We start from the raw sequence: 15,518 nt of genomic DNA on the forward strand, positions 1-15,518 counted from the left end.
TAACCCAAAAGAAATCCATCCTCTTTCTAGGATTGTCTCGATCTCCTGACCTCGTGATCCGCCCGTCTTGGCCTCCCAAAGTGCTGGGATTACGGGCTTGAGCCACCGCGCCCGGCCTAGACTACTTTTTAATAAAAGACATATTAGGAAAAGGGGAGGCTCCTGGAAACAGTGTTAACTCACTATTCCAATGATAACCCAAAAGAAATCCATCCTCTTTCTAGGATTATTTTTGACTGAAAAGAACATGAACAGGTTGGGATAAGTTTGATGACTGACTTGGGTTTCCTCCCTCAACCCACTTACCTTATTCAAAACAAATTTTATCCAGGGTTGTTCCACGGGCTCATGTCTCCTACCCTGTGGAACTTCCAATTTGTTAAGCAAGGATCCAGATAAGATCACTTACAGTATAAGAATATGCTGGATTGATGTATTTGTTTTTCCAACCCAGGTGGAAAGACTTATCCCAGACTTCTTGCCTGGACTGTATATAAACTGTACTCTCAGAGTAGGTATAAGCTGGGACACCAAGACCCGTGGCCAGATCCCCATAGGTGGCATTGAGTTATTTTTCATTCATTCGATGAATATTTGCTGAGCACCACCAAGTAGAGCCAGGCACACTCGGCTGGGTGCTTAGTTATGCAGTGGTAGCAAAATAGACATAGTCCCTACTTCCCTGAAACTCAGGATGTAGGAGAGTCTGTGTACTGGTTGTTTCCTCTGTAAGGAATTCTGCTCCCTCAAAATCTTCATTTAGCTAACTCATCCTTATGATTCATATCTCATCTTAAACGTCACCTCTTCAGAGAGGCCTTCCCTAAACATTCAATCTAAAGGGGCCTTCTTGTCTTTCTCCATCAAATCATCCAGTTTTATTTTCAAAATAGTACTTTTCAGTTCCTGATATTTTCTTTTCTTTTTTTTTTTTTTTATTATACTTTAAGTTCTAGGGTACATGTGCATAACGTGTAGGTTTGTTACATACGTATACTTGTACCATGTTGGTGTGCTGCACCCATCAACTCATCATTTACATCAGGTATACCTCCCAATGCAATCCCTCCCCCCTCCCCTCTCCCCGTGATAAGCCCCAGTGTGTGATATTCCCTTTCCCGAGTCCAAGTGATGTCATTGTTTAGTTCCCACCTATGAGTGAGAACATGCGGTGTTTGCTGTTCTTGTGATAGTTTCTTATTTGCATATTTTCCGTCTCAATTCAACCACGATCAAGTCACCTTTAATAGAGATACCTTCATTTGTTGAAAGCTCTGTGTCCTGGCGGGAAGACAAATGAGTAGTGGGAGAGAAAGACAAACAAGTATGCGGTTATAAATTATGACAAGCACCATAGAGGGAAAGAGCATGATGCTGCATGAAAGAACAGGAAGAGGGCTGGTCGCAGTGGCTCACGCCTGTAATCCCAGCACTTTGGGAGGCCGAAGCAGGTGGATCACTTGAAGTCGGGAGTTTGAGACCAGCCTGGCCAACATGGTGAAACACCATCTCTACTAAAAATACAAATATTAGCCGGGCATGGTGGCGCAGGTCTGTAATCTCAGCTACTCGGGAGGCTGAGGCAGGAGAATCACTTGAATCCGAGAGGCAGAGTTTGCAGTGAGCCGAGATTGTGCCACTGCACTCCAGCCTGGGCGTCAGAGTGAAACTTCATCTCAAAAAAACAAAACAAGAAAAGAACAGGAAGAGACTAAAGCCAGAGAACCTCCATTGGGTGGCCATGTAAAGCCTCTCTGAAGGATGAGAAGCAGCTGGCACATTAGGTGTGAGGACCCAGGTGTGTGTAAACCATTCTAGGCAGTGGGAACAGCCTGTTCCATTGATACCGTGGGTCTGTTTCATTGCCTCGGTTTGGGAGTAGGACCAACTGGGAGGCTTCAGGGCCTGTTTTTTACCACTGAGACACAAACAGGTCTATGCTAAGTGGCATGACATTTGAGTCATGTGCATGGAACATGGATCTCTGGGCTGTCCTCTTACAATGGGGGAGGAAAAGCTGCTGGTTATTGGTGGGGTGGGGAGAAGTGTTTCAACCCTGCCAAACAGAGTATCAGGAATTGTTTGTTTCTGTGTTACTGGCTGGTGCTTTGGAGGATCACATTGGTTTGCAATATCAAACAAAAGACAGATTGAACACTAAGGATAGACCCATTGGTCCTACAATTTCACTTCAAACTATCACACATTCCTAAACAGAAGGAATGTGCCAAGCTAGACCAAATACCAAGATTCAAAAAGATTACTCTCTCTGGTTCCTTTGGTTCTCACTGTAATGTGTATTTTTTTACTACAGCCATAGCCACAGAGCTGACAGGTAATAGCGGGTATAATGGGGAGAGGGGCTGGGAAACTGCTATGCATGGCGAGACAATATGGTTTGTGATGTTGTGGTTGGTGAAAACTGGTTGTGATGATTCTTCTCTGACTGGGTATGAACATTGGGCCTTTCATATCTTGCAAAGAGGCCCAAAGGGATCTCCCTCTACCTGCTGGAACCAAGGCTCAGAGCTCATGTGCTTGGATGCAGGAATTGCCGAATAGTTCCAAACTTCTGAGCTTAGGGACAAGTCATCCTTATTCCCACAACTTTGCACAGTCAGGTGACTGCGGTGACCAGATAGAGGAAATAGAGGCATCATGTGGTGGCATTTCTTCCTGACTCTGGTGGCCCCTGCCGTTCATTATACAGAGAAATAGCTGCCATGCAACTGGTTTTCATTTCTATCTAAGGGGAGGAAAACTCACATGTGCAAAAGTGTATTTGACAAGGGTTTGGGAAATCCATCCATGAGTTATACTTGTCTCATCTTTGCTGAGCTGTTTCCTGGAACCAACTTGCTTTATTGTGTGGTGCTCCCAGGACCCAGCAAAGAGGTCAGAGAGAACATCATGTCTGAGCACCTTCCTGGACATGTCTGAACCTCAGAGACTAGGTTCCAGCAGAGTTATAGCCTATATGTGCTGCTGCCAGGGTGGCATGAAGTTTGAGTCATGTGCATGTGGCATGGAACCTTCGACTCACCCCTTACAGAATGGAGTAGAAAAGCTGCTAGGTATTGGTGAGGGTGGGGAGGAGTGCTTTGAAGGGAGAAGCCCCAGCAAGATGTATTCCTTTTTGCTTCTTCCTCTCCCTGTCCCTGCCATAACCATGAAGCCTTGAACAAACCTCAAGATCCTAGTGTTTTCTCTGTAAATTTTAATATGAACTTATAAAGATCCTCCATTGCTGATAGTCTAAGGTTCTGTGAGTAGCAGCAAAAAAAGTATCTAACTTCAACCAGAGCAGGCTGTACCCTTAAGCCCTACAAAAAAAGAATACACCACATCCCACAGTCCAAGCAAAGAATCACACGTTCATGTTATAAAAGTTTCAAACTAGATCCTTGCTTGATCTTTCCCCTCTACAGTAAAGCAAATAACTGTGTGTGTGTGGGGAGGGTTGTTTGTTTTCATGAGAGCTTTGGGGAGCATCCTTTTGAGAGCAGCAGGAAGCCTCCCCCAAAGCCTCATATACAGCTAAGCATATGTCACCTCTCTCCTCTTTCATAAAGTTACTGTCACTCTTCGACAAACATTCCCAAAGATTGGTTTTATGAGTCCTAATGGCCCCTAGGCAGCCTATAACTATTTCCCATTGATTAGCTCAGTTCAGACCCAGGTGGTGGCCCACTTCTTCCTGTTGTCAGCCAGTGGCCTGGGGAAGACCGAAGAGCCCTTAACATGGAGCCTTCACAAATGGAAATAGCTGCATTTCAGTGGCAGTTCTATCTTGTGATGTTGCCTGTAGCTGGAATCCTCTGTCATTGTTTCTATGAAAGTAAGTTGAGAGTATGAAAATGTTTATTCCAAAACCACAGTGTTGTATGACAGATGTTCTTCTGTTATACAAAGTCATGGACTATTTTATAGTCAGAGATGTCTGTCTTTTCAGGGAAAAGAACAATAAGCCCTCTGTAGGAGAGAGAGATAAAAGCATGTACTGGACTGAGCAGTAATGTCTTAAGGAGGAGCCCTACAGTGAATCAACTGCCCCCAAATGCTGATGGACAGACAGGCAGGTTGTGGGTCAGGGTGTAGTCCTATAGAAACTGCCTAATACTTTTTTCTTGCATACAGGACTGATGGGCGGCGCTGGTCTTTGGCCTCTTTGCCCTCTTCAGGATATGGAACTAACACTCCTAGCTCCACTGTCTCAGTAAGTAGCCAAATCTGTGGCCATATTTCCTTCACCCTGAGGAAGTACTTCCCTTTGGGTTATCTAGTGTTACAAAATGGTTGTCAACTTTTTCTCCAAAGTCAAACTCAAAGAGGTTGCTTAGAGATGATGCTGGGTGCAACAGAGGACTGGTGTCCCTTTCCAACCATAGCCAGCTCCATAAGTGCCTTCAGAAAGGATGACCAGTGCCCTCTCTGGGAATCAGTTACTTCTAGTGGAGGCAGAGGAGAGCTTGAGGATGAACTTTTGCTTTGACAGTGAGACCAGATATGGGGGCTCCTAAGCACACTTCTCCTACTCCTCCATTCTTATTTCTAGAACTGGAACCAAGAGCAGATAGATCACCTTTCTCATATCCGAAACACTTGGTAGACTCTCCTCTCTTTTTTGCCTTTTTCTTTCAAAAAAGAAGGGAAGAGTGATTGTTATTTGATATCCAAGTTTGATGTGTATGAAGCAAAAAGCTGGACCTGTCTCTAAAACGTTTCTTATGGAGAATGTTTTAGCCTAAAACACAAGAGCTGTACTAATTGCTGCTATGCACAATTGACCCTTAAGTAAGCCCTCATTGAGCAACCTTTTTTTTTTTTTTTTTTTTTGAAACAGAGTGCCACTGTTGCCCAGGCTGGAGTACAGTGGCACAATCACGGCTCACTGCAGCTTCAACCTCCCCAGGCTCAAATGATCCTCCCACCTCAGCCTCCTGAGTAGACTGGGACTGCAGGGGCATGCCCACCCTGTAGCAGGCTAATTTTTTGTAGAGACGGGGTTTCATCATGTTTCCCAGGCTGGTCTCAAATTCCTCGGCTCAAGCCATCCATCTGCCTTGGCTTCCCAAAGTGCTTGGATTACAGGCATGAACTACCACACCCAGCCGAGCAACTTTTTATTAAAACCACAGTCACAAGCTTGGCCAACTTTTTCTGTAAAGGGCCGAATATAGAGTAAATGTTTTAGTCTTTGCAAGCCATACAGAAGCAGGCCGTAGACCTGCTGACCCCATCCCCATTGCTTGCAGCATTCTTCAGGTCTTCCCTGCTCATTGTGCCTTTATTCCTGAATCTCGAGCAGGGAAAAGGAGTACATTTCCTCTCCCAACCTAGATATTACTATCACATTAATCCAAAGATGTCATTGGTCTTTGGCAGCTGTTAAGTTTAAGGTCTTTCCCTAATAAACATCCCCTTTTCCAGGCCGGGTGCGGTGGCTCATACCTGTAATCCCAGCACTTTGGTAGGCTGAGGCGGGCAGATCACAAGGTCAGGAGATTGAGACCATCCTGGCTAACCTGGTGAAACCCCATCTCTACTAAAAATACAGAAAATTAGCTGGGCGTGGTGGCAGGCACCTGTAGTCCCAGCGTCTCGGGAGGCTGAGGCAGGATAATCGTTTGAACCACCAGGAGGCAGAGATTGCAGTGAGTGGAGATTGCAGCAAGCCGAGATCATGCCACTGCACTCCAGCCTGGGCAACAGAGCAAGACTCCATCTCAAAAAAAAAAAAGAAAAAATCCCCTTTCCCATAACTCTTTACTCAAACAAGTGATTTTTTTAGAACCAAGGTAAGTCTGATCTATGTGTAAATATTCCTTTTCTGCAAATTTTAATAGACTTAACTCATTGCTCCAGCTTACTAGGATTCTTTAAAATACCAGTTTTGCCCACTGTAGTTTACATTGCCTCACTAGTTTCATGTTAGCTATAGCTGGTAAGAATACTTTTTGCAACTTTGATCCAAATCATTTATTAAAATGTGGCCAAGAAATAACCCTATGGAGACATCTCACTAGCTGTTTATAACTTCATGTATTATAGCATTCTGTGAGAGAAAATGTGTACTGTTAGCCAAAAAGAAATGCTGACTTCTCACTTGTTTATTAAGCCTGTGACAACAGAGTTGTCTCAGTGTGGTGCTTTAGCTTTGATTCTTCTTTCTTTTTTTTTTTTTTTTTGAGGCGGAGTCTCACTCTGTCGCCCATGCTGGAGTGCTGTGGCACGATCTTGGCTCACTGCAAGCTCTGCCTCCCGGGTTCACGCCATTCTCCTGCCTCAGCCTCCCAAGTAGCTGGGACTACAGGCGCCTGCCGGCACCTCGCCCGGCTAGTGTTTTTTTGTAGTTTTTAGTAGAGACGGGGTTTCACCGTGTTAGCCAGGATGGTCTCGATCTGCTGACCTCGTGATCTGCCCACCTCGGCCTCCCAAAGTGCCAGGATTACAAGCGTGAGCCACCGCGCCCGGCCTAGCTTTGATTCTTAAATGGATTTAGATATTTAAACCCTGGCTCTGGAAGCAGTAGCTCAGGCCTATAATCTCAGCACTTTGGGAGGTCAGAGTAGGAGTTCCAAAAGACCAGCCTGGACAACACAGCAAGACCCTGTCACTTTATTAAAAAAAAAAAATAGCTGGACATGGTGTCGTGCACCTGCAGTTTCAGCTGCTTGGGAAGCTGAGGCATGAGAATCGCTTGAGCCCAGAAGTTTGAGGCAGCAGTGAGCTACGATCACTCCACTGCACTCCAGCCAGGACAACAGAACAAAATCTTGTCTCTGAAAAAAAAAAACAAACAGGCTGGGCGCAGTGGCTCACACCAGTAATTCCAGCACTTTGGGAGGCCAAGGCAGGCGGATCACCTGAGGTCGGCAGTTCCAGACCAGCCTGACCAACATGGAGAAACCCCGTCTTTATTAAAAATACAAAATTACCCAGGCATGGTGGTGCATGCCTGTAATCCCCAACTACTCAGGAGTACTGAGGCAGGAGAGTCGCTTGAACCCGGGAGGTGGAGGTTGCAGTAAGCCAAGATCGTGCCATTGCAGTCCAGCCTGGGCAACAAGAGCAAAACTCTGTCTCAAAAACAAAAACAAAAACCCCAGATCAGTGATCAGTTTGGTAAGTAGAACTTGGGCTGACAATGTTTAACTTGCCTGTTGTCTTTGTTAGTCTTGTCAGGTAATGGGGGGAGTTCCCCAGTCCTGGGGCTGAATGGGTGCTTCAGCATTAGCTGTGCCTGAGGAAGTCCTGTGATAGCCGAGCACCCTCCCTCGGATGGCCTGTTGAGACTGGCAGTGCTGTTGTGAGGAGTCCTCAGTCACTGAGCCATGTTTAGAATTCATGAATGTTTTCAGGTCAAGCCTAATCTTCGGTCCAGATGTAAAAGTAATTTTCTTCCCTGCTGGATTTTCTTACCTGCTGGACACCAGGCCATAGCTGGTCTGTAGGCTGTAGTTGGCTAACCCCTGGCATAATACAGTGGCCAGCTTGAGTCTGGGCGCAGCCTTTACAACCCCAGAAAAGGCACTTCTTCAGATACCAGCCAAAAGGAAACATTGCTGAGCTGCCCCCAGGGTGGCTCTCTCAAGATTGTGGAAGGGATTAAGAGGATGTTATTTGCAGCTGGGCATACCTAGAACATGTCCCAAGTGAGGAAGCATGATTTATTAACTACTTTTGCAGTTCTAAAATTCCATGAAGGTCTGGGCCCAACTCCCTGCACAACCTTTGAAGGACTCCAGTATATTGGGTTCCTCAGGGCTGAGGGCTCTGAAGGGCTGGAGAAGAATAGGATCAAGCACAGACAAGGCTAAGGGAGTGGAGGAAAGAAGACCTGCTTTGGGTTTATAGTGACTGGGAAGTTCCCTGACCATTTTCAGTCCTTCCCCATTCGTGGACTGCTCTGGCACCTGTCTTTAATGCCACTTCTTGATGTTTTCCCCTCTAGTCATCATGCTCCTCACAGGAAAAGCTGCATCAGTTGCCTTTCCAGCCTACAGCTGATGAGCTGCACTTTTTGACGAAGCATTTCAGCACAGAGAGCGTACCAGATGAGGAGGGACGGCAGTCCCCAGCCATGCGGCCCCGCTCCCGGAGCCTCAGGTGAGAGTGCTGTCTGCCCACTGTCCCGGTGCATGTGGATTTCAGCTTGTTTGCATAGCACAGGGGTGGGCACACTTGTGCTATAAAGGGCCAAGACAGTAAATATTTTTAGGCTTTATAGGTCATAGATCTCTGTCACATTCCTCAACTCTGCTGTTGTAGTAAGTATCCACAAATAATATATAAACTTTATTTACCAAAAAAAAAAAAAAAGTATTAGGCCATAGTTGGTCTGCAGGCTGTAGTTTGCTACCCCTGGCATAATACATTGGTCAGCGTGAGTGAGTCAAGTTCAGCAAAGCCCAAGCTCTTTTTAGCTTCAGGTACAGCTCAACCCATCACCCCAGGAGGTATTTAGCAATACTGTCAAGTGATCCCTCTTTTGTTCTGTTTAAGGGTAGTTAGCAGCAGAAATATACTTTAGATTACATCCGATAAAAGGAGAACAATGGTATCATCAATTCTGATGGTTATCTGGCTCCAGAACCCATTGGCCCTGGGTGTATGATCTAGGCCAGCTAAAAAAGTTGCTGCTGAAGATAGGTTGCTGGCGTGGGGAAGAAGCCCATTTCAAAAGCAGAATTAAATGTCCATTTGAATCTGTCTTTATTCTTATTCTGTGAATCACCTGGGCACATCTTCATCAAACCAAACAAACCTTAACAGCTGCTGATTAATTTTTGATTCTCCTTGGCATTAGCTGGTAAATCAGTGCCAGAATGTTAGGTTAAGGAAGATGATGGAGATTCAAATGAACATGACTTTAATGACTGAGCTCAGTATTGCAGGGTCCCCAAGAAGTAATTGATTGGCTGATATGTGCAGGGCAGGATCCCAGAGGAGCAGCAGTTCCTCCCAGAAAGAATCCCCTCAGGTAATGCTGGCACTGCACCAGGAGTGACAGGGAAGCTGGGCCAGACCACGATGACTGGTTCAGGTTCAGAGATTGATGAAGATGGTATCTGGGGCTTCAGTGCGAAGGATCAAGCATACAAATGAGCAGGTGTGAATCTCCAGTGCCTTTCTCTGTCTCATAGAGGAACATCTGAGTCTTGGTGGTCTCAATAACCCATGCACAGAAAAGGGTACCTTTTAGGCCAGTTGAGATTGAGAGGCCCACAGTGATGCTCAGAGAAATCCCTGGTAATTACTCTTAAGTCCTTGGTAATGTGCAGCAGTACAGCAGGCAAAACATGGCACATTCCAGGGAAGAAAGACAGAGTGGGACAGTTGTGGACCTAGCACATCTGGGATCATGTGTCAGGGGCAGTAAACTGGGCAAGACCCACATATCCGTTCAACTGTGTGGCTCCAACTTTGAAATTTTTTAAGGAGATACAACCACACATGAGCCAGAGGGGGAGATTTAGGTTATCAGGGAAGATAATAAATTAAAGCAGAAAACATATTGACTCCCTTCAGTAAATGACCCAGATGTATAATTCACAACAGTCTGGACTGGCCTCATTCATCCCTAAGTTAGGTCCACTGGCTGCAGCTAGTTTGGAAAAAAATGTACATGTGCACCATCTTCCTTTGGTTGCTTTGGTAGTTTTTTTATTTGCTTTGTTCCCAAGAATATGCTGGGGCACACCCAACCCTATTGGCCAAAACTAAGAGGACACAGAATCCTACTCTGGGGAAGGTTATCCTGGGAAAGCCACCAGTGAGCTTAGGAGTAGGTCCCTTTCTAGGTCTTTCTAGCCTGGAAGAGGTCTCTGTGAAAACCAAGCCTAGCTCCATATAGTACCATTTTGAACTGAACAAGGTACACTGAAAACTCCAGGAATAAGAAAGGCTCTAGAACTCAGTACCCATTAAGGTGGGAATATGTAGGCCGCTGAAGATGGTGGGAGGAGCAGGGTCTCTGGGGATGGCCATCTTTCTTCTTGATAGTTCCATAGCTCTAAAGTAACACAATCATTTTTTTTCTTTTTTTAGTCCTGGACGATCCCCAGTCTCCTTTGACAGTGAAATAATAATGATGAATCATGTGTACAAAGAAAGATTCCCAAAGGTAAGGATCCATTTAAAAGGAGAGTAGCAATGCCCCCCAGGGTGGCTGCCTACAGCCAGCCCTAATGGGAAGACTCTGGAGTGAGGGAATGAAGCGCTCCCTCCAGAGATAACCAAGAAGAAGGACAAAAAGTCAGCCAGGAGGCTGTGGACACAGCAACAAGGGCTTCCAGACTGCTTGAGAAGGAGACAGCAGGAAACTATGAGTTTGGAAACTGTATTTGCAGAGCCTTTGTTTCTTCACTACCCAGAAGTAGAGTTATCCAGAGGGGAATGTCAGAAAGGCATCCCACCATTAATTAAAGAGGAAAGAAAGAACTGGAGGCTTTACTTCTCACCATGCATATGAGGATCCATGAGTCAGGGTTCACTCATTACAGGATTTGCCCTCTGGTGGCATCGTCATTTGATAGAGATTTCTTAAGCAGCACCTCGTTACCAGGTGTCAGAGAGTACACAGAGAGAAGTAGGCTGCACTGGCAAGAAGGCCAGAGAGAGCAGTAGGAGTGGGAAACAGATCTCAGAGTTGCTTGGTACCATTTGAATTTTCATTTTCAAGCAGGAAAATGCTTAGGAAGGAAAGTAGGTTGGTATCCTGAGATAGCTGAGAAGTAGCAGTCATAACTCTGCTGCTTGGCTGTGAACTTCCTTGTATATGGAACTAGGATCTTGTTTCCCATTTGCATGTCTCTTTTTCTGTTAAGAGATGGAGTCTTGCTCTGTCACCCAGGCTGGAGTGCAGTGGCGCCATCTTGGCTCACTGTAACCTCCGCCTCTGGGGTTCAAACAATTCTCCTGCCTCAGCCTCCTGAGACGCCGGGACTACAGGCGTGCACCACCATGCCTGGCTAATTTTTTTTGTATTTTTAGTAGAGACAGGTTTTGCCATGTTGGCCAGACTGGTCTCGAACTCCTGACCTCAGGTGATCCACCTGCCTCAGCCTCCCAAAGTGCTGGGATTACAGGCATGAGCCACTGCACCCGGCCCCATTTGCATGTCTTTCGCAACACCACATGCCTGTACACTCTGACCTGGCCTTCTGAAGATAGGCCCTGTTCCTGACTGAGAGGGGATACTGGACTGCAGAACCTGTGCCCCGTGGTCTGCTTTCCAGCTTTGGAGTGGCACTAGACAGTAAGCGTGAGGAAGGAGGCAGAACAATAGCTAGGAATTCATTTTGATGTACTTGGTGTTTATGAAGTTTGGGAGTATATAATGTTGAGAAATGTATCTCATGCTTGTCCTCCTCCTCCTCCTTGTATATTAGGTGTTTTTGTAGCATTTGATGTTTGTGTTTATAGGCATGTTTCCAGTTCCTTCCTATAGGATGAACTATTGTTGGAGAAAATGTGTTAAGATTCCTTCACTTCCTTCTTTCTCCTCTACTCCCACTCTTTCACCTCTTCCTCTTTCATTCTCCACGTAGACACAGCACATATATATGTATGTAAGTATACATTCACCTAAACACACACTGGAAATCAGAAATCACCACCTGGTAGCAAAAGAAATAAGGCAGAGTCTTAGATAGGCAGCTAAGAACTCATTCACAGATGTGTATTTGTCGTTTTGACATGACCATGTATTAAAGAGGAAAGAAAGAACTGGAGGCTTTACTTCTCACCGTGCATATGAGGATCCATGAGTCAGGGTTCACTCATTACAGGATTTGCCCTCTGGTGGCAAATCTTAACACATTTTCTCCAACAATAGTTCATCCTATAGGAAGGAACTGGAAACATGCCTAGTTAGGTCCCTAGAGGTTTGGAGTCAGACCTCTATTCTCCTTTGCTGGGGATCCAGGCCAAGGTTATGTTCCTATCCACAGTCCCCCATTCCAACTCGCCATCTGTGACCAGACAGGTTCACTAAGCAGCTCTCCAAGCACCTGCCTAACTCCCTTGGGTCCTAAGGTTAAGTAAGAGGATCCTGAGATAAATGAAACTCTCTCTGACTTAAAGAACTTCCCAGTTTAGAAACCAGCAGTGCCCATACACTAAGTTTATACAGTTGGGAGGTCCAGTGGAAGAATAGAGGAATGGAAACCTGTTTGCCTGGGGAAATGAAAGACTTCCCAGGGGAGACACGATACTTGAACTGAGATTAGAAGGAGAATTAGTTTGCCAGGCAGGCTTGGCAGGGTGAAAAAGCCATACACAGGGAACAGCATAAACAGACAGGCATGAAATAGCATAGTAAAGGAGGAAGATAGCAAAGACTTGTGTGTCCTTACAGCAAAAGAGCTTGCCCTGAAGGGAGTTGGGGGAGATGGGCAAGGCCAGGTGAAAGAGGGCTTTGAATATAAAGCTAAGGCATCTTGACTTGACTTTACTTGAAGGTGATCTATTAATGTCTTCAGTTATCAGGTTTCCCAAATGCAGTGTAAGGAAACCAGGATCACAGGGACCCCATTATTTTGCTATTTCCAGGTCCTTCAGGCTTAGCTCCAACTGAGCTGGGACTAGAAGGGAAGTGTGTGTTTCTTGCTTTTCTTCCCAGGCCACCGCACAAATGGAAGAACGACTAGCAGAGTTTATTTCCTCCAACACCCCAAACAGCGTGCTGCCCTTGGCGGATGGAGCCCTGAGCTTTATTCATCATCAGGTGATTGAGATGGCTCGAGACTGCCTGGATAAATCTCGGAGTGGCCTCATTACATCACAATACTTCTATGAACTTCAAGAGAATTTGGAGAAACTTGTACAAGATGTGAGTGTCCTTGTGCTGGGGTTCTGAAAAAACCTCTACCTGGTATTGGATTCATAATCCCAAGCTAGAATCAGGGCGTTAGTGGTATTCTCAGTCTTCACAGACTGCTTCTTAGCCACCCTCAAAGGCAGAGCTGAGGGGCTTAGATTCCTCCTCAGTCCCCTGCAATACTGAGAGAAGCCTGCTTGGTATCAAAGGAACTCGCTTGTGTTCCTTTTCTAAATCCAAAGTTGTATCACTCTGCACGAAGCTCCACCATGGGTAGTACTCATAAGTATTTGACTAGGAGGTTTGCTACCCAAAGCCAAAAAGTGGCTCCAGTGGCTGTGACGGGCTTTCTTCTACTGGAAATACTGGTTTAAGCAGAGCCTTCAGACTGTTTTATCCTCAGCCAAGGGAAAACAGGTATGAGGCTTGCATGATGGGTTTAGCCATTTGCATGGAGAGTTCTGTAGTTAGGACTTACATGTTTTGAGACCTGATCCTCCCTGGTGTGAAAAAATCTCTGGGAGGCTAAAGGTAAAGTAATAGAGATGGCCAAGACCAAAGCACATGAGAGTTCTTAAGCACTGCTTAAGCACTGCTTCCTGCACTAGCGCTTCCTTTGCTATCAGCCTCTTGATTAAGGTGGCCAGATGCCATCTCACTCAGACCACAGCGGCTCCATGTTATCCATTAATATGGTTTGGGGGAGAGAGAATGTGCCTGTCTTCCCAGAGCTCATCATGTCACTAGAGAATTTCCCAGTCCAGAACCCCTTATTACCTCCAGACCAAGACCTCTCTCTGGAGTAGTACCGACTGAGCTGAGGGCCCCAGGCTGATGATCAAAAGGACATCAGTGTGTTCGTCTAGAAATAAGGAGGAGCTCAGAGTTTAATCCACGTTTTCGGGGAACAGTTCAATCTAGAGAAATGATTATTGTCAAGTAGTGGAAAGTTTCTAATATATAAAAAAGAGCAGATTGTTCTCAGTACCCCGAAAGACATAATTAGTCCAGTGGGCAGGAGTTACAGGAAGAAAGAGTTTGATTTAATAGGTGAAAAAGTACTTCCTTCTACAAAACTATCTTTTTCTGATTTCAAAAGAAATATTTAAAATCAAACATTGTAGAAGTATAACTTTAGAAAGCCAGAGTCCCGTGAAAATCACTGGTAGATATTTGTTTCTGTTCAAGAAAAGCTTTCTGACAGTTTTCCAGCAATGGAAAGGGGGACCCCAGAGACATTTAGGAATCAGGGATTACTGCATTCGATAAAGGATTAATGTAGAGTAACTTCCAAGTTTCCTGGTACGTTTAAGATTTATCTTCTAAAATGCTGAAGTCAGAGCCTTGCTCAAAACCTTTAGGCGTTTTCCCAGACTGACTGCTTGTGTGGTTAGGTTGTTCGATACAATAAGAAGAGCACTGAATTTGGAGCCAGTTTGTTCATCTGTTTCCTAATTTGCAAGGCCTTTGGAATGCAGAAAAGAATTCAGTGCAGGCTCTACCTTAGGAAATTTGCCATCAGTGGGGTTACAGACCCATCAACATGTACTTAATGAAAATAACAGCTATTACTACACTGAATACTTTATATGAATTCTCTCACTTCCACTGACTACAGTACAATATGATTGATGAGCACTAGAGGTAAGTAGGTTCTGAGCACAGAGAAGGATATGCTGACTCTTTGTGGAAAGTTCAGGGAAGGCTAAATCTTAAACAGATAGGAGTTCACTGAAGCTAGGAAAAAGCATAAACAACCTCTTGCTTGGGCACAGTGGCTCATGCCTGTAATCCCAGCTCTTTGGGAGGCCAGGGTGGGAGGATCACTTGAGCCCACGAGCTTGAGACCAGCCTGGGCAACAAAGTGAGACCCCCCTTCTACACTAGCCAGCCATGGTGGCATGCACCTGTAATCCAAGCTACTCAGGAGGCTGAGGTGGGAGGATTGCCTGAGCCCTGGAGGTCGAGGCTGCAGTGAGCTGTAATTGTGCCACTGTACTCCAGCCCGAATGACAGGGTGAGACCCTGTCTCTTAATAAATAAATAAGTAACCTCTCAAAGGTGTAAAGAAACTTGGTACATTCCAGAAATTGCAGATGAAGTAGTTTGCATAACTACAGTAAAAGATGCCCATAGTGGAGCCGGGCATGGTGGCCCGTGCTGTAATCCCAGCACTTTGGTAGGCCGAGGCAGGCAGATCACCTGAGGTTGGGAGTTCAAGACCAGCCTGACCAACATGGAGAAAACCCTGGCTCTACAAAAAATACAAAATTAGCTGAGCATGGTGGCATATGCCTGTAATCCCAGCTACTAGGGAGGCTGAGGCAGGAGAATTGCTTGAACCTGGAGGTGGAGGTTGTGGTGAACCAAGATAACACCATTGCACTCTGGCCTGGGCAACAAGAGCGAATCTCCGTCTCAAAAAAAAAGAAAGAAAGAAAGAAAGACACCCACAGGGGAAAAACTGGCAGATGATTTTTTTTTTTTTTTGAGATGGAGTCTTACTCTGTCACCCAGCCTGTAGTGCAGTGGCGCTATCTTGGCTCATTGCAACCTCCACCTGCCAGGTTCAAGCAATTCTCCTGCCTCAGCCTCCCTAGCAGATGAGATTACAGGTGCCTGCCACCACGCCCAGCTAACTTTTGTATTTTTAGTAGAGACAGGGTTTCACCATGTTGGCCAGGCTGGTCTCAAA

General features: G+C 45.6%; 1 protein-coding gene across 3 annotated transcripts in view; it reads left to right on the plus strand.

Annotated features, from left to right (window-relative positions):
- MAST2 (microtubule associated serine/threonine kinase 2) overlaps positions 1–15,518 on the plus strand; it is a 245,133-nt gene that overhangs the window by 209,369 nt on the left and 20,246 nt on the right. For all 3 annotated transcript variants that reach the window (XM_011946611.1, XM_011946619.1, XM_011946626.1), the window contains 4 exons: positions 4,138–4,216; positions 7,955–8,109; positions 10,051–10,126; positions 12,626–12,835. In XM_011946611.1, coding sequence (XP_011802001.1) covers positions 4,138–4,216; positions 7,955–8,109; positions 10,051–10,126; positions 12,626–12,835 — 520 coding nt within the window. The remainder of the gene's footprint in view (positions 1–4,137; positions 4,217–7,954; positions 8,110–10,050; positions 10,127–12,625; positions 12,836–15,518) is intronic.

This window comes from Colobus angolensis, unplaced genomic scaffold (genome assembly GCF_000951035.1).
Source record: "Colobus angolensis palliatus isolate OR3802 unplaced genomic scaffold, Cang.pa_1.0 Scaffold106, whole genome shotgun sequence".
Classification (NCBI taxonomy): domain Eukaryota; kingdom Metazoa; phylum Chordata; class Mammalia; order Primates; family Cercopithecidae; genus Colobus; species Colobus angolensis.